General features: G+C 49.7%; 1 protein-coding gene across 1 annotated transcript in view; it reads left to right on the forward strand.

Moving 5' to 3' along the window:
- Window positions 1–24,430, forward strand: part of LOC144149528 (kelch-like protein 23) — a 178,529-nt gene that overhangs the window by 44,684 nt on the left and 109,415 nt on the right. Inside the window, exon 2 of the mRNA XM_077681184.1 lies at window positions 10,073–10,279. Coding sequence (XP_077537310.1) covers window positions 10,073–10,279 — 207 coding nt within the window. The remainder of the gene's footprint in view (window positions 1–10,072; window positions 10,280–24,430) is intronic.

Consider the following 24,430-nt stretch of genomic DNA (forward strand, 5'->3'; position numbering starts at 1 on the left):
CGGCACCATGCGCGCAGTCATTGTGCTGGAAAGACAGGTTGTTCAGGATCCTAGTATACCCTTTTCGGAAAACTGACATTTCGCTTAGAATAAAAGGTATAACTTTCAACGCGCAAGCTGCAAAATTACTTTGCAGAGAGCTCAAACAATGTTGTACGTCGGGGGAAGTGAAGTCCCAAGGACATCTCTGGAACCTAGAAAAGCAGTATCCTAAATGTGAAAGTGCCCACAAAGCAAGCTGGCCAGTTTAATAAACAGTGTGCACAAATGTTTGCATAGGACGAATTCTCTGAAACGACAGCCATCAGTTTGAAACGATCTAGTATTGGCGTGCAAGCGCAGGTATGTTTTGGTTCGGAAACCGGCGCGGGGGGCGGGAAACTATAAAGACGAAACAAGTGAAAAACTCTGCTTGGTAACGCGTCGCCTTCAAGATAAGAAAGCCCACAAACTATTTCGTTGCACTTCCAAGTCATCTGACGTCTCTAAGTTTAAAAAAAAGTAATTAGGAAGAAATTGGCTTCAAAAGTTTTTGTAAGACAGAACTGCACAATGAATTTGTAGGCTTTGCGTCATGTACAAAGTGATACTTAAGTACAGAGTTTAACTTAACAGCTACGCAGAGACGGATGCACCGATCAGGTAGGGGCTAAGTGTGTCCGCTGCCCACCGCCGACGCTTCAATTCATCAACTGAGAGCGTCGGCTTGGACTGTCTGACGTATACCGTACGTCCCAGCATGGCGGCCTATTTGTTTTTTCCGTTAGGATATTGCAACATCCCGGTTAATGGACTGCTCTTTGCTACGCGTAAACACCCCGACATAACCATACTAAACTCACCATACAACCCCGCCACATCCGCTTGAAGTCCCACCAATAGAACCACACATCTGCACAACAAGAAAATATGGTGTCACGTCGAACGGCTGGGAAGGAACAGCGTAGTATTTAGATTGTAAACAAAAAAAGACATCCCCCTCGCGAGGGGCACGATCAAATGCACAGCATTTCCGAGGGGGTGCGCCGGCAAGTCGTATCTCTTGAACGCGGGACCCGTGTCGCCATCTTTTGGAGGCGCGGGACAACTTGTGGCGCTTTCGAAACAAACGAGAAATGAGTGAAGGATATAAGGCGCGTTCGGTGCATCGAAATCTGTGTCGGTTTCGTGGCTCGGTCGGTAGGGCGCCGGGCACCTTGCGCTCCGCCCGCGGCGTCATGGGTTCGAAACCGGGCGCCGGAAACTGTTATTTCTTCCTGGCTGCGGACTACGACAAGGCGCGCATGCGGACTACGACAAGGCGCGCATGCGGACTACGACAAGGCACGCCAACGCCGCGTGACATTGTGAGTTACTAAAATGCTATGCATTTAAAACCACAAAGCGTATCTCTCGGAACAGTGCTTTGAGGGCAGGCCCAAACATCGTGAAAACGACGCTACTGTGCGCGTCTCTTTGCGTTATAAAGGTTGCAACATTTCAAAATAAAACAGGCCTATATAGCGGCTAACCAACGATGATAAAATCCCGTAAGTCGGCTTCCACAGACTTAGAAGGAACGACTAATAAATGCGACCAACTAGGGAACTTCGGCGAAAGATATAGTCACAAGCAACCAAAGGGGCTGGAAAAAAATGTCGACAACCTTCCATTCGGCTGAAAAAATGGGCAGCCATTCAACGCTTTGGGTGGTGGATGGTGTACTGAAACCGAGTGTCATTTCACGGTGTGCCCGGTCACCCTAACAGGAGGCAGAATGCGATATGCGCAGTGCACAGGGAACCAATCTTTAGAATGGACGAAGAGGACGATGATTTTCCGGTGTTGGCTAGGTACGCGTTGTTTTGATGGCCCCTGAGGTGCCTGCCACTGCATTGCATGTATGGTAATTATGCTTATGCGCTGGTTCTGTGTTCCTATCAATAGAAAAGTTAACATATTGCCGCGAACCATGCATTGGGTTTGTTTTGTTTTTGCCGACCGGCTGCGCTGGGCTGTGCTATCTTTGTCATCCGTGCGCCAAGTGAAGCCCGTGTTCCATTCTTTATTTTTATGCCGCCCATGTTATCTCTTTTGATAGGTTTCGAACTAACGTGAACTAACGTCAACTAACGTCAACGTCAACGTTTCGAACTAACGCGAACAGCCTAAAATAATCTTCTTTGATCAATCACCATGCACTGTACCTTGTTACCTCATGCAATAAAGTGATAGTAAAGCTCACTTGCTTGACTTGATTGGTTTGCTGAGACTTCTGGCTAAGCCGACTGACAGAGTTTTCAGGGTGTGTACCGAGGAAGAATGGTCAGACGCAAACCTGCAGTCCAAATAGCTTTCTTCCCGTTATGTGACAGAGCGTTGGTGAAGAATTTTCAGTCCGTTTTGCACTCTGATTCCCCTCCTCCTCCCCGTGAGAATCCCTCCGTCGCCCTCCCCAGTTTGAATGTTAGAGGGACCCTGCAACCCTTTTTTCAACTTTTCTCTCAGTGATAGTGCTTTCAGAACACAGTCAACAAACGCATCCAGCACTTGGATAAGGGGGTCACAAATACCGCAGTAGAAAATTTCTTTTCTATGACCGTCAGATAACTAGCTCAAAAGATTTTTCTTTCCCAATCTTGGCGTTCTCCGAGGGCTCGAATTATGTCATTAGAGCGATGTAGCGGGTATTAGTGGGCTTCGTTTACATTTCAGCAAAGACCACACTGCATGGCCACTTTAAAGCAAACAGCCACAAAAGCAAAGCAGAAACCGAAGGCACATCTGCTGCGATTCGCAACTCCCGCAGTGCAGCTCCATGCTGGCTATAACTATAGCTTTCGCAGTACTTCCAGACACCAAGGAAAGAGCGGAAGCGTTTATCGGGAGTGTTAAAGAGCGTGGTTAGTAGGGGTGGAGGGGTGATAAGACCAAAAGGGAAACAACGCGAGAGGAAGTGCAGTTTAAAGGTGTACACTTCCGCTTTAGGCGCATAGCTGCTGTGTCTGAGGAAGGGATCGCGTGATTAGCGAACGCACGGCGGTGCGCCCTACTCTGCCGTTACCTCGCAGTGCGTCTGCGCAACCCAGAATATCTTGTAAATCATTTTTGAACCCCCGCCCCAAGCATATGTCACTTGTTTCAGATGAGCACCCAACAAGGAAGACCCAAAGGACCGATAAACGTGCAGCGTACAGAATTTGAAAGAACAAGCCCCTTGCTTTCATGGATGCCTTTTCCGTTTCCTTTCTATGGCGCCACTAGACGTCGAGGGTGGTTTTCACACACATGTTTTGTGTGGGCTCAGCAACTGCCCTCCCCCTCACACTTTCGGAGGAGTGTCTCGCGTCTCGGCAAACGTCCGCCCCCCTCACAATTTAGCGACACTCTCCTCCTTCGTTTTCTTTCAGTGCTGTCTTCCCATCGTCTGCTCGGTTACATCGCCGCCGCAAAACCACAGCAGTGGCGGCCAAAGTGCTGTGCACTAAATTATTTTGAGCAAGTTATCTGAAGACCTTAGAGAAGTAATTTCGGGCTCAGGTATTTTGTAACCCCCTACTACAAGTACTGGATGCGTTTGTTGACTAAGTTCTGAAAGTATTTAAAATTGGAAATTGGAAGAAAAGTGTTGCAGTGACCTTTAAAAGAAATTGGAAAAAAAGTGTTGCAGTGACCTCTAACATTCAATCTTTCAAGGGCGTGGAAGGGGTTCTCACGGGGAGGGGAAGTGGATTCAGAGTAGAAAGGGGGAGTGACAGTTCAACAAAGGTTTGTCGTACAACGGGAAGAAAGCTGTTTGCACCATTGGTTTGTGTCTGACCGTTTTTACTGGGTGATGATGATGGTTGGATGTTTATGGCGCAAGGCCAACTGGGGCAAAGAGCGCCAACTGGGTACACACCCTGAAAACTCTTTCGGTACGCTTAGTCAGAAGACTTCAGGAAACCAATCAAGTCAAGCAAGTAACGAATCGGTGAATGACCAGCACCAGCTTAAGTTTGGCTCAAAGTTTGGCTCTTGGCAGTTACAACATGTAGCCGGCCCGCATGACGTTTCGCTTTGCGCTGTGTAAAATCTTCAGCACAATATTGTCACGAAGCCAAAGACGACGCAGTTCTCTTCAAGGACAACACGTTTATTGGAGCGAACTTGGGCTCCCCTTTTAACTGTTGCGAAATTGCCATAACACCGCTGAAAACCAGTTGTTGCATACGGGAAGGCGTACCCGAGCCGAGCTCCGTCGCCTCCGACACGCGTGTGGTTGCGTGGTGAAGCGAGCAGCTACCCAATGTTGCTCCTTTTAAGAAGACCAGAAGACGAAGGCAAACTTGTTTACTGCATGGCGAGAGATGGGCCGAAGCCAGACAAGAACGATGCCCCGACGGGCGACGTTACAGTAGAGGACTCGAGCAGAGTTGCAGCATTGATTCACTGCTCAAACAGGAATGAACTAGAGCGCTTGGGGGGGTCTTATTTATACCCAAATCTCTAAAGGTGAAACAAGCGTTCCCTCTAGATTGTGCACACTACACGAACGGTACAGACACACTCTTTCCAGAGTTCTTGAGCGGCCGGTAGTAGCGACGCACACCGAGCCCGAGAGAGGGAGACAGGTCTCCGCAACGGCTTCCGCGTCCTTCGACAATTCTCTGCGTGTTGCGTCGGCCGCCACCGAAGTTTGAATCATGCCGGTAGCGAGGCGCCAGCGATCCGACTTTTCCAGGCATGTAGCGGCGTGTTTAGGTCCATCGGCTGCAAGCGTGAGTCACCGACAGGGAGGCCTGCTGGAAAGGCGCACGTAGTGGAGGCTTCGCCACACAGCCGAGGAGTGCTGCACAGAGCCCGAAGCAGAGCTGCGGGGTGATTCGTGACACACCATTTATGCAAGAGGCGTGGGTGTTATATTCACCACCAAATTTTCTTTGCTGGTGTTATGGATTGGTCACTATAGTACACCCTGCTGAAGCTGAATCCCGGGATCCTCTTCGAATGCAGCACTCAAACGACACTTCTCTTGCTACGCGACCAATTGGGATGATTTCATAGGTGCGCGAATCTACGCTACTTCATCGCAACTTAAGCAACTCCTTCGCAAGCTTTGAGCTACGTCGGTGCTGAGCAAAAACGCTTCTTCCTCACGCTACACTGAATAATTCATTTTCCCCTAACCTGGCGAGTTCTCGGGGCGTGTCAACACACGCGAACGCATAGCCACTAATAATGGTTGTACGTTCGTACATGCCCCCGGAGCAATAAATCCACACCCGGGATCGCTCTTCAACATACGCCATGTCTTGCAACCGCGGCCGCGAGGGCGCCTTTCGGTCTCATGGGCGAGCTTTGCAAACCCCCAAGGCTACCCTCGAAAAAGTTGTTGCGCCATAGCTCAGCTAACCCTGGATATGCAAAGGGAAACCTCGGTTTAGCCTGGTCTGTTTACGGCGTTTCACGAGCCCAACGGCTTGCTCTTCCTGAATCTCCCACGCTGGCTTTGCGCGTGGCATTCCGGACGCTCTCCAGTGAAGCAGCACGCCCGGCGATATCCGCGGGGTGGTCAGGCGCCGCCTGCCGAAGACGGCTCAAAGCTTCTCGCTCCCGCGCAACGCTCAGAGAAGACGGCCGGGTCTCGCTCTCATCCCCGGCTGAGCTCGCACTTAATTGGCGCGCGCAGCGCTCCTCTTAGCAAAGCGCGGCAAGCACGTAGTCAGGCGGCGACCAAGCTGCGGAGAGAGCGTGCGGCAGAGCTCGGCGAGGCGATCACGTGATGCCTTTCCAAGGCTACGGTGGACCTGTGATCAAATGAGGGTGAAATTGCTGGGGACGGCAAGTCTTCTTGACTAGGTTAGTAGAGCTTTGCCTCAAAAAGTGGACGCGGTGAATGCGACAGCATCCGCCTTGTCATCCTGGTGGGTTGTTCTCATGTTTTAGTGCCAAAAAACGGATACCCTTACCTCGGCCTGTTTCGGGGAGAACTCGTGAAGCCTGTTTTGTGGGACCTGTTTTATGAAGCTTCCTTTATAAAGCCGTTTTGTTAAGCATGCCGTATTTTACAGTTTCTAACTTGCTCCAGCTAAAGTTCATAGGTAGCTGGGAGAGGGAGGCACGAGTTTTTGGGCAAGCACCATGACCTCCAGCGAGGCTTTCAACGATCGTCAGAAGGGTAGCAGGTGGTACGATGGACATCCAGCGCCATTAATAATAACGTCCTGGCATACTGCCAGTAAAAAAAGCACATTGAACAAGAGCACTTCCAAATAAGAAAACCCTCCGAGAAGCTAATTCGTCGGAAGGCGCCATCTGCCGGTCAGCTGTATAAAGAATAGTTTTAGAACCAGTCAGGGCTCCGACGGGTAAAAAGCATTGTAAGCAACAAGAAAACTACAAAGCTGCAGAGAAGCAGCATCTATTCATACTGAATTGCGCACATTTCAAAAAGCAGGCATTTGGGACGGGTGTGGGCGCACTTTGTAAAAAAGAGACTAGTTGCATTGAAAAGTTAACGTAATTTATTGCACTGATCGTTCATACGCGAACATTATTTGAACAGTCATGAGGATTGCGCGGAACGACGACACGAAGAGGAGACAACAGGACGAGCGTGTCCTGTTGTCTCCTCTTCGTGTCGTCGTTCCGCGCAATCCTCATGGCTGTTCAAGTATCAGACCAACTCGCCCGTCAACAAATCTTGCGAACATTGTAAGTGTCTTTTCACGTGTAGAAAAAGTGCACGTCAAAGATGAGGCAATAAGGATGCGACAGGAAGGGCATTTTGTCCCATCCTGTCCTGTCCCATCCTTCTTGCCTCTTCTTTGAGGCGAAGTTTTTCTACCCTTGAAATGCAGCACCAACTAGCCCAACAACACGCTCTACTCATTGTCATTTTCAACCACTGCTTCGAGCAGTTCCCAGGTATTGGAATGTCATGATTCCCACTGTGTTCTGTCAATGGGAGATTTCAGGTTTTACTGCAGTATACATAGCTTGAATTAGTCACAAGTATCCCCGCCTTGGTGGGAATGTTGCTGGATCGCTATTGAGTCGTTATTTTAGTATGACCCTTGTTATCACTAACGTGCGACCGCATAGGTTGGCCAGTTTCTACGGTGTACTGGTCGTCACCATTCAATCATATGCACTACGTTTGGGGAACGGCACGTGAAGCTTCAGGACACAGGTACGATCACCACTACCACTACCACCATCATCGTCATCATCATCATCACCCTGCTCAGGTCCACTACAGGACGAATGCCTCTCCCAATGACCTCCCGCAGCTTCGGTCGTGCGCCGCTCGAGTCCATTGCTTACCCCCGAAGTTCCGCATTTCATCCCTCCATTCCCATTCATCTATACCCACCTCTTGGTATCCACTCTGTTAACCTAATTGCCTACCGGTTGCCGGTTCGTCTCACTACATGGCCAGCCCAAGTCCATTTCTTTCTTTTTATTTGAACTACGGCATCGTCATGTCTGGTTTGTTCTATTATCCAGGCTTGTCCCTAAGTGTTATTCCTAACATTCGTTCCATGGTCTGTTGAGCCGACCTAAGTTTGACTTCTAGTTGTTTAGTAAGGCGCCAAGTTTCAGCTCCGCATGTCATAACCGGCTGTATGCACTGGTTGTAGACTTTATCTTTTGAGGCACAGAGATAACTTTGATTGTTTGGGAGTGCTTGCCAGTATTCCCCAGCCTCTACCTATTCTGCCGCGGATTTCTCTCTCGTGTTTAGGGTCAGCCCTACCATCAGTCCGGGTAGTTATATTCTGTTACTACTTCTACCATTTCGTTTCCTAAGCTGAAGAAGGCGTTATTGGCAAACGTATTCCTAATTACTTTACAATTATTCATATTTATTTTTAGTCCCACAGTCATGCTCTCTGATTGCAGTTCCTCAAGCATTGTTTGCAGCTGTTCTGCAGTCTCACTCAGCAAACTATGACGTCCGCAAACCTCAAATGGCTCAAGTATTCCCCGTTTATCCTCAGTCGTAAGTTTTCGCAGTCAAGCTTTCTAAGTACCTCCTCAAGACGTGCTGTGAATAGATTTGAAGATATACAATCTCACTGTTTTGCTCCCTTTGTGATCAGATATTTATCACTTTGCATGCGGAGGGTTTTCGTGCCCCTGAATTCTTCATATATGAATTCCAGAAATATTACGTAGGTTTCCTCTATTCCATGGTCTTTTAGCGCTTCTAAAAAGGTACATCCACAAGTACAAACTCATCTGTATGAAGGTCCGATAATGTAGCGCGCACAAATACGGGCGAAGTGCACGCAATTAGCGAGGGTATGTGATTTGCGAAGCTATTCGGTCCGAGCTAGCAGTCATGTTAATGTATTTCTTATGTATTTCTTACCCGCCGCAGTGGCTCAGTGGCTAAGGCGTTGCCCTACTGAGCACAAGGACGCGGGTGCGGTTCCCGACCTCAACAGCTGCTTTTCTGATGGAGGCGAAAAGCATGAACGCCCAGGTGTTCGAGATTTCGGCGCACGTTAAAGATCCCCAGGTGGTAAAAATTAATCGGGAGCGCTCCACTACCGCGCGCCTCACCACCTGTGAAGCGTCGACGCGTTAAACACCACAATCAATCGATCAATCAATCAATGATATATTTGTTAAAATTCTGTTAACTGCAACGTCACAGTGCTCTTCACCTCGCCACAGGTTGAGCCATTTTAGGTTTGCTTCTAGCTCTTCGTCGTCAGGTCGGAATCAACTTTCACACCAATGACGCTGCCCCATTATAGGTCGCCCTTACATAACAGGAATGTTCAACATCTGCGCTAGAACGTTGCGTGTCGTCAGCGTAATACCCGATATTTGCTCCTTTTAAATATGCTTGCGCTGTGTCTTGCACTAGTTAAACGGCTAACTTAAAACTAAGTTGCTTGAATAACTGTCATTTACTTACGTCTCTTTTAAAACATGATGACTACAATGAAACATTCCTGCACGTAAATGGCTCAGAGTAAGCGCCTTACGTATAAACATTTAGACCGCTTCCTATCAATGCACCGTTAAATGTCCACCCGATTGAGCATAGTATCTCCTACCCCGCCCCCCCTCCCCTTGCACATAATGCGCCATTCAATTGGCAGTGTTCTCGTGCTCTGGCCAAACACAATTTCACTGGACTTCAATTGAGCTCTGAACGTGATCTTCGCACTTGAAAATGCTTGATAATGCCTTTTTATTGCAAATGCTATCACATCTCGTTAATACTAATCTAAGGTGAACCAAAGTTTGGCACGAAATAGATGGATTTCTAATTAAAAGTAGGGCGTTAAATGTATAGTAGGGATAAGACCGTATAAACCAGAAGTGCAAATTACGCGTGTTTGAGTTAGCGGTATTCGGTTTTAAATAACTGGGAAAATAAACGAAGTTTTTGATGGTTAGCAGCATTAAAAAAAGAAAATGCAGGGAGCTAATAGTAACGCGTAAAACCTGAAGGTAGCGAAGCTGTACGTAACCTTCACGACCATCACGACGCTTTAAGTCCACGGTTGCAGCCGATTTTCTTCTTCGATGCCCCAACCACCTTTACTCCATCATTATTGCTAAAAGTATGAGCTTCTTTCATTTTTTTTTTGAAGTGATAATCATTGGGCATCACCTTGGAAGGGCGTACGCTATGACGTCTTTCTCATTCCGAGGAAATGTTGCCGTGATTAGGCTTGGCCAATCCCCCTAAGCGGGTACGCTTGTCTTGACAAACGTTCGCCGCCGGGGACGCTGGGCGGTCGTTTCGAGGCACGCACACACGAGCGCTCGGCATTTTCTAGGTTTAACTGTCGTATGGTCTCCGCAAGCTTGGCCATTCTCCCCAAGTCGGTACGCTCGACTTTACAAACGTGCGCACGGCACCCTGGGTGGGCGACGCGAGGCCCGCGCCTCCGTGCGGGCGCTGGAGAATTTCTTAATCATTTTTAATTGCGGAGAGCACAATATTTCGCTTGATGAACAGACGAAACTTCCATCTGAATGCCAGACAGCCTAACATGACCATTTAGCAGCGCGCTGTAAGGAGCCGAAAGCGGCCGGGTACACAGCAAGTGAATATTTTTGTTCTCGCTTTTTGTTCTCGCAGATTGACCTTACCAGCGACAATGTGCTCGATGTGCTAGACGCCTCTGACATGCTGCTTATGGACGCTGCCAAGGAGCAGTGCGTGCAATTCCTTCTGAGGGACATAGGCACCGAGAACTGCCTGGGCATGATGGCTCTCACGCTGCGATACAACCTGCCCGGCTTCCGAGAGTCACTCCTCACCTTCGCTCTCGAGCACTTCGACTTGGTAAGCTATGCAATTATCAAGGTTACTCCGGGTAGTGCACGTTCGGTGTTGTTGAAAACTGGATGTTTTTCGCTGTAATTGCAAAAAAATTGAAGCCGTTCTACTCAACGTGAAAGTTGTCGGAAGTGAAGAGCAGTGATTCGCCGTTATAGGATGTGGCACCGTTATCCGCTCACTGTTACCACCCAATGCAATTCCGATTTCGCGCCTTCGCAGTGCTCGCGCGCACCCTTCCTTAAACTGCGCCAGCGGGAGTTCTGTTCTTTTAAGTGCAGAGTACTTTAAGGGTTCGCCTTGTCGTCGTAGCTCGCTCGCTGGACCGAAGTGGAGACACACGGCGTTCCGTCGAGGCGGGTGTCGTCGCGGCGTAACCCAGAGGCTTTGAGAGCCAAGAGGTTTATATTGCTGCGAACCATGCATTGGGTTTGTTTATGTTTCGTTTTTGCCGACCGGCTGCGCCGGGCTGTGTTATCTGTGTTATCCGTGTGCCAAGTGAAGCCCGCGTTCCATTCTTTATTTTTATGCCGCACGTGTTATCTCTTTTGACGGGGAGAGCGTTTCGCTAAGGTCAACAGTCTAGAATATTCTTCTTTGATCTACAGTTCTCGGGATGAAATCGACGGTTCGAGAAACAATCGAGCCCAAAGATAAATTCCGCAGAGCAGACGCCGCGGCATTCGACTGTCCGACGCTCGCCTGCAATGGTCACTTTGTTGACTACTGTTTCGCCGCCTGTGTATTCTTTGAGTTAGGGGAGCACAAGGTTCGCTCCAAAAACGTTTTTGCCTTCAAGACAACTGCGTCGTCTTTGGCTTCGTGCCATCTGGGGGAGGTGCTGGGTACATGCACCCTAAACCCTCTTCAAGTCGGCAACCAAGCCCAACTCGTGCCAGCCGCCGACAGCAAAGCCTAAAGCCGGAGTTTGGACTACTGCCGGATAAATTGAAGGCGGAGGACACACCGTCTGGTGCCATGAACAACGCATCCACGATGACCAACGCAGCGAGCACTCCTGTAGTTCTACAGCAACCCCGGGAGCCACCATCTTTTCCCGGGTCACCAACGGAAGATCCTGAGGAATGGCTGGAGCATCTCGAGAGGGGCCAAACGTTCATCCGATGGGATGACGACGAAACTCTCAGGCAAGTATTTTTATACCTCGAAGACTCCGTGCGGATTTGGTTCGAGAATCACGAACGTACGCTGACGACGTGGGAGTTATTCGAGACCGAGATTTCGAAAACGATCACGAATCTGGTACGCAAGGAACGGGCCGAGTAACTGCTGCAGACACGCACGCAACATCCAAATGAAAGCGTGCTCGTGTTCGTTGAGGAGCCGAAGTGACTTTTTCTCGCCGTGCGGACCCATAAATGAGTGAAGAAAAGGGTTTCTGATGCGAGGGGTTAAGCATGAGCTCTTCGGATGCCTTGTCCGCAACCTCCCGAAGACTGTGGCCGAATTCGCGTCTGAGGCAATCGCGTTGGACAAGACGCTGGAAATTCGTACGAGGCAGTACGCCCGCCCGATGAATGCGCTTACTTCGGAGACAATCGGTGCCGGGGCGATTAGCTCCGATACACTAAGCGAGACCATCCGCGCAGTCGTCAGGGAGCTTCTTCGGAAACTTTTTCCTACGGCGCTGCAACCTCCAGTCGTTTCCCTGACTGACGTCATCAGAGAAGAGGTTCAACAGGCATTGGGGACTTCTAGGGCATCCGAAGAACCTCGCGAGCCACAAGCTATGACCTACTCAGCAGCGGTTCGTCGACCCCGCCATGCTCCAACACGTCGTCAAGAAGCTCCGCCGTACCGCCCACTGTTGCCCGCCCGACCACCTGTAATCCGCAACCAGACGCCGAGGAAGACGGACGTATGGCGGACACCGGATAATCGTCCTCTGTGCTACCACTGCAGACAGGCCGATCGCATATATCGTCGCTGCCCACACAAGAGACTCGGACTTCGTGGTTTCTCCGTCGACGCTCCTCGCCCTCTCCCTGGGCAACGACCACGTGAGAGCGATGACTAACTATCTCAAACCAGCCGTGGCCCAGACCGTTTCAAGCGTTCGCCGTCGCCCTACCCATACCAACCACCGAGCCGTCGTAGCAATGCTGACTTCACACGTGGAAGGCTCCCCAGCCCATGTAGAGGAAACTAAAAGCAGCAACTTCTGGAGGTAAAGTTGCACGACGGCGGAAAAATGACAACCTTCCAACGATGCAACGACTCGCCAAAGACTATGATTCACGACGTGCCCTCAGCCCAACGACCCGATGTAATCCGCACGTGACTCCCGAACACGACGACAACGACACGGCGCGACGCGTACCCGACATGACCAAACCTGCTGCTGAGAAGAAGACGATAATGACGACGCATAATGCTCCAACGCCAACACGTACAAAACGAGATACGACGCCCCGATGCACCTGAAACTCGAGGAAACCGGCGTTGGACGTCCAGTTGTCCATCGACGGCTTTGACACGGGAGCCGACTACTCAGTAATGAGCGGGTCATTCGCGACCAAGCGGAAGAGTTACGACAAGATGGGACGGTCCGAACATACGCACAGCAGGAGGCCATCTCGTAACGTCAAGTGGAACGGGCACATCGCGCATCACCATAGACGGCACCACGTACCCTGCGGCGTTCGTCATTTTGCCTAACTGCTCCGGCCACGTAATTCTTGAAATGGACTTTTAAATGCAGAGCATTTGTATAACTCACAATGTCACCCGTGCGTCGGCGTCCGCAGCAGCCAGCCTCCCCCTACACTATAAAAAGAAAAAGAAATAACAGTTACCGGCGCCTGGTTTCGATCCCACGACCCTGTGGGCGGAACGCAAGGTACATGGTGCTCTACCCACTGCGCCACAAAAAGACACAGAATCAAAGGCTACGAACGCGCCTTATATCCTTGACTCATTCAAACTACGTCGTCAGCGGCGTGCGTTGGCGACTCAGCGGCGTGCTAGCGGCGTGATAGCTGCGTGGTGTACACGTGATAGCACCAACCCCCTAACACTAAACGTTATCGCAATACAACCGCCCCCTATAAAGCGGGTTGGCGCGGGCTCCACTCCAGTCAACTCCTGCGCTCACTTCTCTTGCGTTCGTCGGCGGTCGCAGTTGATAAGCGATGGAAGCAAGACCTTCAACTAGTACCGCGACGCAATCCAACATCAGCATCGCGGAATCAGTACAAGACATCGTACCATCGACGTTACCTACTTACGTCTCTCTCCTCTCTCTCTCTCTCTCAAACCCAACTACTACCACCAACAACTACCACCACCACCATCACCAACCATACGCCATGTAAACGACCCCAATGCTCTGCATTTACTCGTGTCCCTCGCGCGGGGGCATGCGACGGAGGATTTTTTTGACGGACAACGGCGCAATAATTGATCTGCAGACAAGGTCAATAACTTTTTCCTCCGACCACTCCATGACCCCGGAACCGAACTCCGAACACCGTGCTGCTGTAAGGATCGGCGATGATCCCGTCACCCTTCCACCCCGCGCAAGCTTGATGATCACCGTCTACTCTGTTGATGCTGCTTCTGACTTCGACGCTATTGTAGAGAGTGACCAAAATTTGCTTCTCGACCCCGGTGACTCCGTCGCAAGAGGAATTCCGCGCTTCAAGCAATGCAAATATCATATTTTGGTCACACATTTCACCGAGGAGTATCTGCATCTAAACAAAGGCACTGCAACCGCGTTCGTCGAAGAAACGCAAGAAACAAGTCAAGTTATCGCAGTCGCCAACTTTGAACGCGGACGCGCAGATGCTTTCAAGCTGTCGCATCCATTCGGCGTGAACACGGCGCTGCCGCAAGAAAATCAACACAAATTATGGGATTTGCTGCGTCGCTACAGCGAGTGTTATTCGTCGGGCTCAAAATTACGTCAGACATCCCTAGCGAAGCAACGTATTATACCCGAAGATGGATCCCGACCTACCCGACAGTCACCGTACTGCGTGTCTTCACACGAGCGGGAAGCCATCCGGACACAAGTCGAAGACATGCTCAGCGACGACATTATACAGCCATCGAAAAGCCCCTGGGCTGCTCCGGTCGTACTCGTGAAGAAAGACGGCACATTGAGTTTCTCCGTTTACTACCGGCGACTGAACAAAATCACCGAAAAGGACGTTTACCCCTTGCCACGAATCGACGACGCCCTCGACCACCTCTGCCACTCGAAGTACTTCTCATGAATGGATCTGAAGACAGGCTACTGGAAAATTGAAGTGGACGAGAGAGGTCGAGAGAACACTGCAGTCATAACCCCGTACGCCCTATACGAGTTCAAGGTGATGCCATTTTGACTATGCACGGCGCCAGAGACGTTTCAGAGTCGTGGACACTGTGCTAGGTGGCGTGAAGTGGCACACCTGCCTGGTATACATCGACGACGTTGTGGTATTCGCCCAGACTTTCGACGAACACATTACAAGGTTGGAGTCTGTACTCGAAGCCATCCGTACGTCGGGGTTAACGCTGAAGCCTGAAAAGTCCCGCTTCCCGTACGAGGAACTGAAGATTTCGGGCCACGTCGTCAACGCCGCGGGAGTCCTGCTTGACCCGGCGAAAACGTCAGCCATAGCAAACTTCCAAGACCGAAAGACAAGAAGGGCGTGCGAAGATTTCTCGGACTGTGCGCATAATACCGGCGCTTCGCAGCAAACTTCGCACGCATTGCAGAACTACTCACATGTTGACGAAATATTGCACCCCTTTCAGCTCGAAAAATGCCCAAGAGGAAAGCCCGCGCACGCTCGCTCATTTCGGCGAAGACGCCGAAACGGAAATGCACACGGACGCCAGTGATATGGGCTTGGGTGCCGACCTCGCCCAAAAGCAAAGCAGTTGCGAAATGGTAATTGCTTATGCCAGTCGTGGTCTGTCGAAGGAGGACAAAAACTACCCTGCCCCCGAGAAAGAGTGCCTGGCTATCATACGGCCATTTCATAATTTCGCCCATACGTGTATGATAGATCATTCATTGTTGTGATAGACCACCATGTGCTGTATTGGCTCGCCAATATGAAGGACCCATCTGCCCGTCTTGGGCAATGGAGCTTGCGCCTACAAGAATTCGACGTTACACTCGTCTATAAATCCGGCAGGAAACACTCCGACGGCAACTGTCTGTCCCGCGCGCCCCTAGAGCCACCGCCTCCAGACTTAAATGCAGAGAACGCATTCTTCGGAGTCGTGGTGGAGAGCGACCTAGCCGCCCACCAGCGTGCCGACCCCGAGTGGCGCGTCATGATCGACTACCTCGAACGATGCAGTGTCGCCGTGCCTTGGGCCTTCAAACGCAACTTAACAGCAGTCAGCCTCAAAAACTCCGTCCTCTTGAAGAAAAATTTTAACCCCGGAACGAAAACAAATTATCTTCTTGTAATACCTGCAGAGCTTCGCGACGAAATTGTGGAAGCGTGCCACGGCGACCAGTCGTCCGGACATCTTGGCACAGCACGCACTATTGGAAAAATCAAGGCGAAGTACTACCGGCCCCGCCTTACAACAGATGTGTCCCACTACGTATGGACCTGCCGTGACTACCAGCGACGCAAAACGACGACGAAAAGACCCGCCGGACTTTTCCAGCCGATCGCTGTCCCATCGACGCCCTTCCAATAGATTGGAATGGACCTTTTTGGCCCGTTCCCTACGTCACGATCCGGGAACAAGTACATCGTCGTAGCGACAGACTACATGGCGCGCTACAAAGAGACCGCCACTCTTCCTAGGGGGACTGCACAAGAAGTCGCGAAGTTCTTCATAAACCAAGTTGTGGGGCGACATGGAGCTCCTGAAGTCCTAGTCACGGACCGTGGAACGGGCTTTACTGCGGAGATGGTGCAAGGAATATTACGCTACAGCAACACGGATTACTGAAGAACGACGGCGTACCACCCACAAACGAGCGGACTAACGGAACGTCTGAACAAGACGATCGCGGATATGCTGTCAATTTACGTCGACGTTGAACATAAGACTTGGGACGAAGTGCTCCTGTATGTCACGTTTGCGTGACATACGGGAGCGTCTAAGGAAGACGGCTGACTACGATGCTCGACGGCATGCTTCCGCTCGTAGAATACGACGACCTCAACGCTGACGTCCAAGGATACCTTCAGCGTGCGGAGAAGGCCCGCCAGCTCGCTCGAGTTCGTACAACGGACCAGCAGCTGGTGGATGCCGGGCGCTACAGCCTGCGACGCCGAGACGCTAAGTACCACAAGGGGCTCGTGTGTGGGTTTTGACTTCCATGCGACGACACGGACTCAGTGAGAAGCTTCTGCGACGGTATTTCGGACCCTACCAGATTCTACGACGTGTTGGCCAACTTACCTACGAGGTGATCCCCGATGGTGATTCCGGAACATTACGACTATGCACGCGGCCCGAAGTCGTCCACGTGGTTCGCCCGAAACCTTACTCCACAAGATGACGAACTTTTTTGTGTTTTGACTTTTTGTTATTATAGCATCGGGTCCATGCGCTCTTATAACGGGGCAGGGGGTAATGATGCGAACCATACATTGGGTTTCTTTGTGTTTCGTCTTTGCCGACCGGCTGCGCCGGGCTGTTAGTATGTTATCCGTGTGCTAAGTGAAGCCCGTGTTTCATTCTTTATTTTTATGCCGCACGTGTTATCTCTTTTCACAGGGAGAGAGTTTCGAACTAAGGTAAACAGTATAGAATTATCTTCTTTGATCTACAGTGTTCGGGATGAGATCGATGGTTCGAGAAACACTAGCGCACAAAGAAAAATTTCTGCAGAGCAGACGCCGCAGCAATCGACTAGCCGACTCTCGCCTGCACAAGTCAGTTTGTTGACTGCTGCTTCGCCGCCTGTCTATTACTTGAGTTGTTAGGGGAGCACAAGTTCGCTCCAATAAACGTGTTTGCCTTAAAGACAACTGCGTCGTCTTTGGCTTCGTGACAACACAGACATTAGCATTTAAAAGTCGTGAACCGCTGGCGCTTGTCATACATCTCCCCGTTGTTTAGCGCAAAGAAATCTGAAGGTACATTTGGGGCAAAATATACGTAATTAACCGGCAGCGCCTACGTTAATTTAGGAAGAAACGCTCGTTGGGTTGGTCTCTGCGTTCTCCAGCCGGTAGCTACAGGCGACGAACAAGCGGAACCAGTGATGGGATCTTACTGGCGTATATTAAGTGCAATGCACTTCTTAAGCGACCCTGAACCTGCGTCCACCGGCGATGTCCGCGCACGTGTAGATGGGAGCGCGCAGCCTGGCCGCTGACATGGCACATACCCACGTGGGGGATTGGCCAGGAATCTCCTCGTCTTCCTTGGCAACGGGGGGAGATGGGCGCGCGCTGCCTGGCCGCTGACATGGCACATACCCACGTGGGGGATTGGCCAAGAATCGGGCGTAAGAAGGGCTAATGCACCTGCTTAAAGGAGTACTGACACGAAATTTCAAAGCTGAGATCCGCTCTAGCAATCAAGTACAACGAGAACACAAATAGGTGTCTGTGAATAAATGCATCTTTCTTTCTTTGTAGTTGTGTGTGTGTGTGTGATCTCTCTTTCGCGAACATTACCGAACCGCGCAAATTCAACTCGTGCATTCGCACTTTCACATTCTTCCCCTCGGGGAAATGCGGGGAATTTTTATCTCTCCCGTTGAAAGTACCATCTGACCTCCGAAGTTCACGGCAGCAAATGTTCGGGCGGCGAATGCAGTGCACCTAAATAAATTTCGTGCGCACAGTCCATGTTTGAAAGGGTCTCGCACAAGGGCTACGCAGGCCCACCGGCTGTACAGATGCATTACGCGAGCCTGCACACACGTATAGTGTACTTTTACAGGAATGTATGTGCAGTGTAAGTGGGACGTTATTATCGAACACTAGCTTTCAGGCCCAAAATGGATAGTTCAGTTTAGCTTCCTAAATCCGGTTACATGATTGGCAGTACTAAAATCTGCCTCGCATTGTGAGATAAGCCATTACAACCCCATCCATGACAGTCATGTCACTAAGCTCGACGTAAGTACATTTCCTAGGTTTCACAGTGAACCTTATCGCTTATTTCAACGAAAGCTGCCTCTGCGGTGAGCGCAAATGTATTTCATCAAAGGTAAATGTAAACATTTCGGACAGATAATCAATTTTAATAAATAACGAACAGCAACACCACAATCGGACAAATGAAAAAAACTAGTACGTTGCTAGCGCTGGAAATATATAATTTCAAAAATAAAGCAAACCTATTATGTTGTTTCTAAAACCATTATTATGCAACATTCCCGGCCTCCTTGAAAAGGCTTTTAAATATCGCGTTCACCTTCATCTAGCGATAGATGCATGGGGAGATTCCTTGTAGAAGTAGTAGCCGTATTGCTCTGCTGCGCAATCTACAGTCTCTCCCGGGGGCAAGAAGAGGAACTAACTGCTTGCTTCCACCTGGCTTTCGCGTCTATAAAAACCTTCATACAGAAAAGGACCAATTTTTACGCTTTCGTTCCTTAACATTGTTCGGGGGAGGGTGAGCGTCACCCGACTTTACCCCGGATCAGCGGGGTTGAACATATTGAAGTTGAGCGTAGTGGAGATTGCAGGGGCGGGAGCGTTGCCTCAAGAGGAGTGGCTGTTGTCTGGCCTCACCGAAAAGAAACACGGATTTCGTGCCAAATCTGGTAAGATAGAAAAAAATTTCACTATCTTCCCGTAGGGGAACCGTGAGTAGTATGCGAAGCGGGTACCGTCACGCCTCTAACCCTAAGCTGCTTCGCATTACCGCGCGCGGAGCCGCAGGTTTTGCCATTCATTGCGCAATCCCGGAGAGGAGAGGAGATGCACAAGGAGAGGAGAGTAGGGGGAGGAGACGGCGCATGCGCAGTGGGGGTGTGGACGCCGCACAACGGCGGAGGGAACAGGCGCGACCATAAGCTGCTTCGCATCTAAAAAAACCCGTGAAAAGAATACAAAAGCATCAGCTGTGGAAACTGATGCGACGAGAGAGTACAGTTAGCTAATGGTGTTTTCTTGCGAGCTGATACCGCGGTACTGTGACGTCGCGTTGTATTCGGGGAGAGACTTGCGGAAACGGGAAGGCAGCGTTTTGGCGACACAGATTCCCAAAATGCAAAATAGAGCCAACCCTAGCCGAGAAAGCCCAGTAGCCTGAAACGTACGCTAAAGTACATCGAAAAAAGATGTCAGACTGTGGGCCTGCAGACCGCACGTGTTCTGAATGAAGGCAAAGGCGGAGACGTGCAATAAAATTGCTTTAAATGCCAGCATTCTTTGGCCCAATAGAAAACCTACAGCCAGAAGCAAAAGTGCGGCGACACTGCCGTTATGTTTTATAGTTTAAAATTGCGGTCCATTTTCCCACACTTTGAACGCCTTTTCAAGCAGCTGTTGCGAGCGTGAACCTCAATTCCCCGGAAAACATCGATGTGATCAAATGGATCGAGTCACGCAGGACAATAAAAGGACTCCACCGTCCCTTTCCGGTAAGGAGTTACGAGCACACGCCAAGGACTTTTTTGTGGTACCAGTGAGCCCTCATTAATCCCTTTGTCACGCTTCCTGCATGGCTGCAAACTGGCGCCCCTCCATCTATCTTACGAATGGTCCCGGGCAGTCATTAGTCTCACACCAGCCAAGGCAGCGCTGTTAGTTCCTGTAAATAATTCATAAGCCAGAAGCGGTAATAACCTCGTATTTCCCGACCACCAGCGAACCACGCCCCCGGAGGAATGCGCGGACGCCAGACAATTGCGCGAAACTGATTTGGCTGGAAGAGTACTTTTTACACTCGATGTCCGTAAACGTGCCGAGGACAAAGTTGGGCCATCGGAAATGCGCACTCCTTCCCCTCTCACCGTCACCTGCTCCATTTCTTCCTCCCCACTATGATCTTCACTTGCAATCTTCACCCCTTCAATGATTCTCTCTCGGCTCCTTCTCAATCCGTCACCCCAGATTAGTACTGCCTCGTGATTCTCGTGGCTGTTAATATCTGGTGAAGGTGCTGATGCTGACTAAATTTGCTGAAGAAAGGCACTGATAAGCAAGGAATTGTTCCTTCAAAAGAAATTGGTGGAACGAACGATTCAAATTGTGGCGGATTAGTCAGCGAAGGTGTTTTGGTTTGCGGTAACAATCAGCCCCGCAAAGCAAACCTTCATGGTTAAAATGGCTGTGCTGCTTACCCAATATACATCACCGAAACGCGACTAGGGTAAACGGGGCTCTGGATTTCTACAATTACCTGTACTAACCAGACCCACAAGGTTAACGTTCGGATCTTTTTTCCCGACATGGTGGACGCAGATAACCAGCACGACAGGGTAGCTTGGATTATACCTTCAGCTAGAAAATTATGATGAACATGTTTTGAATAATGCAAGGAAAGAAAACACCATGAAATGGAGAAATGGCCGTGGAGCGAGTAGACTCAGCACAGTCAGTTCATGTGAGCCACGGTGTAAGACATACTTCTAGGTGCGGACCCAGCGGTCAAAAAAGCTGTCAAATAAAGTTGTTGGCGCCACGCGTAGAACTTTGATTGAAAGGACATCTGGTGGCAGAACTCCTATCTTAGATTTGCAGCGCCTTAGGCTTCGCGTGGCTTCACCAACGACGCTCTTAAGAAAAAGGGTGGGGGGGGGGGGGGGGGGTGGGGGAGAAAATCGCGGGTTTTCTCTCCCAGCCCAGAGAGTTCCCACATTTAGCTCACAACATGTAGCGCCCTCTGTACGGCCTTTAACAAGTACCGAAACGAGAAAGGAAATATTCTCCCTTGTCGTCTGCGATCTGCCGACGGCGCCGAAGCCGATAACAAAACCGTTCTTGGTTGGTTGCACAGTGGCATTCAGCGATCGGACGTACACGACGCATCTGTGCTACACCGTCTGGGCAGTGTGATGCTTCCTTGTCCTCTTACCGTTTTTTTAATCACCATGCGCTCGCCACGCGAACGCACGGCTCGCAGTGTGTTTGGCGCATATTCTGTGGGCGCCGCTGCATACTGTGTGCAACTCACCTGCACCCTGTTCGACGTTACCACCGCATTCGTGGACGCTTTCTACTGCCGCCCTTGTATATAAAAGGGGACAGCGATGATATTAAACTGCCCCTTTTTTCATCAACAAGCACGGGCCGCGGCATATTAATGTATCAGTTACCGCCAACAAAAAGCGCACGTTCAAACCACCACAATGCGTGAGCCTCACCTGTGTTTTGTTGTTTCGTGAATGTAACAATGTAACCCGTGCAAGTGCTACTTTTATTAGTTTAATATTCCTTAAGAAGCACTGCAATACCTCAAACAACAAAAATAGCACGGGTAGAGAAACAGTACGGCGCGTATGTAAGAGTAGCTTTGCTTTGAGTTGCATGAGTTGCATGAGTTGCACATTGCGTTGCGATGGTTGTGCCTACTATTCTGCAGATCGAGCTGGTAGTTAACAATATTGCGAAATGTTGGAAGAAGACTCACTAAAAACTCTGACTTTGTCAATATTTCAATAACCAATTTCTTGAAAAGCTCAGGAAGGTTTTATGGGCGTACCTATAAGAACATTGCCTTCGCGGTGAATCGGCGTACTGACCGTCCGCTATAACTTTCGCGGCGACTAATTACCTGCTCAGTGAAGGTGTCCGCGTGCTGTTAGCATATGTAGTGCATATATTGAAGAACTCTGATGTACTGCTACTGCAAAAAAGAACCGCGAGGCAAACACTCCTTCCCACAAACAAGAATGCCTACATTGTGGGTTTGTATTTATAAATACTTTTATGGATGGTAGCTCGCCAGTACTAGTCCTCCCTCTTCCTTATAATGAAGCACAGCTGCCTTAGCATGAACAAAGAGAGCGAATTTCAAGGTACCAAGCAAAGCAAGGGAAGTGAAGCGATTTTCGACTACTGCGGCTACATCGTAGACATCGTAATGAATACTGAAGAAATCAAACCCAAGAAAACGCTTAAGAATCCAATAGACATGCCAACCCAGCAGCACTGGTTCCCATAACCCCTACACCGACATGGATTTCTAGGCGCTGATTCCTCTCTAGTATACTTACAAAGAAACTCTGCTTCTTTCGTCTCCGCCGCTGCATCACGGTCCTCCTTTCCACACGCCGGTTACCCTTACGCCATTTTGCCAGTTCGGGCGAGCCTTCGAATCTTGGTGCTTCAGTTGTAGCTTTCGGGAGGCAGCGGTGACGCATTTCCGCGGACGCTTGATGAGCACGGCTGAGAGCGGACGGCTAGCAGCCTCGGGGAAATGGAAAAACCAGCCGAATAACGCTATTGCATTACAGGCGCCCGAGACCCTAAGTGCGCTGGCACTATGGGGTCGTGTACGACATGGCTTCACGTGCGGAAAGACCTAGGTGGATCCAACTCCAGTACTCTCAAAACTTTACTAGGCCGTAACATTAAAGGAGCCATGAAGAGAAAATACAACTTCGTGTAATTTGAAAGAACTAGGATTCAGTATCTCACTCACCTCCATTACAGCCCCAAAAGATGTTTTTTAACGAAACAAATGCAAGAAGTATTTAAAGACTTTCAAATTTTGCGCCACAGTGACGTGCTATGAGCAAGAATGACGTCATACGGGCCAACAATAAAACATAATTTTCAGTGCGTTAACTGCACGTAAGCATTCAAGTGATGCGGTCAAATGAAACTAGAGGCCCCATTACAGACGTCCAGTCATGTGTCGTCGTGACAGGTCAGTTAGGCGGCCGCCAATCGCACAAACAAGGTTCCGTGACATCATAGAAAAGTTGCGGGAAATTGGCTAGGGGGTCGCGACTGCTTCACACGTTTTCTTTAATATCTCCGTTACTTGTTCGAAGATTGCGATGATATTGGTATCATTGTTATCGGGACTAAGCAGTCCTTTTAATAAACCAGACTTGTATTTTGTCTTCATGGCTCCTTTAATATATGTAGCGTTCTGCCAAGGTTCCACGGTGGTGGTGGACAACGACGTAGCAGACGACGAAGCGCTTGAGCACGTGAACCATGCGCGTACATTTGTGTGGAATTAGGGGTGACAAGACAGTGCCAGCGACGCGCTATCTGGTTCCTTACTAGCCGAGTAGGTCATGTTAAATATATACGCGGATACTAGCCTCCCAAGTCTGTCTGATTATTCTATGTCGCATTTACACTGCCGTGAATGGCAATGGTCGCTGATACGAGCCTGCAACAAGGGCTAACAAACGTCGGCGCAAACAATAAATAGCCGACGCATACCTAATGAATATAGAAGGAGGAAATTGAGTAAGCCAGGCACTCGGAAATTTCAAAATAAGGAGATTCCACGTCATTAGGCTTCGCAGCTCGGCCGCGGTTGAAGTGAAGGGCTTCGTTGCTCCCCCCGAATAATTTGCGACGTGTTTTATTCAATGCTCCCTTGCCTTCTTCTGACACGTTTGAGGTTTTATATTTTATATCTCGAGTTTGCCTTCCTGCTCTCCTTTCTTGGTTGATGGTGGAGTCTGCTGAAAAAAACCTTCCGTTGGTAGTCAGCGCCATGTTGTCCCACGTCCCGTGTGTTAGCGCTGCTTCGAATTGTTGTAATTATAAACGAATGGGTACAATTCGCTAATTAACTGAGTTATCGATACACCTTTTTGATCAGCTGGCGCTAAAGGCAAAGAGCGGTAAGGCTGGTTTGTTCACACGATAGCCGCGGGCGGTCAATCAGCCTAAGCTTGATGCCTTATGTCGTCATTGGAAGGCCTAGATAGTGTTCAAACAGAGTATAGGTTTCTGTTGTACAAAGCATTCCAGCTTTGGTCAACCACTTTTGCCTCGGTCTGGCGTATATTTTAGTCGAAAGGGCTTTTTACTTCGTAGTAAGTTGCTGATGAACCGTGCTCCGACAGACGACCACACAATAGTATATGAGCCAAACATTGCCTTTCTGGCTTCTTTTTGCTGTGGAAGCACTAGTGCTAGCCGCCATCACTTGGAAGTATGTAGGCGGGTCAGTGGGCCGGGTCATTCCATGATATAGAAGGTTTTGGTAAACAGTAATTGCACAGTATGACTCGTTTGTTGAAAACTTAAGAAATCAATCGCTTCTGCAAAGTCAGTCAAAATATCTGAAAAA

Source organism: Haemaphysalis longicornis, unplaced genomic scaffold (assembly GCF_048455015.1).
Source record: "Haemaphysalis longicornis isolate Haplotype H1 unplaced genomic scaffold, Haemaphysalis longicornis Haplotype H1 scaffold_1, whole genome shotgun sequence".
NCBI lineage: Eukaryota > Metazoa > Arthropoda > Arachnida > Ixodida > Ixodidae > Haemaphysalis > Haemaphysalis longicornis.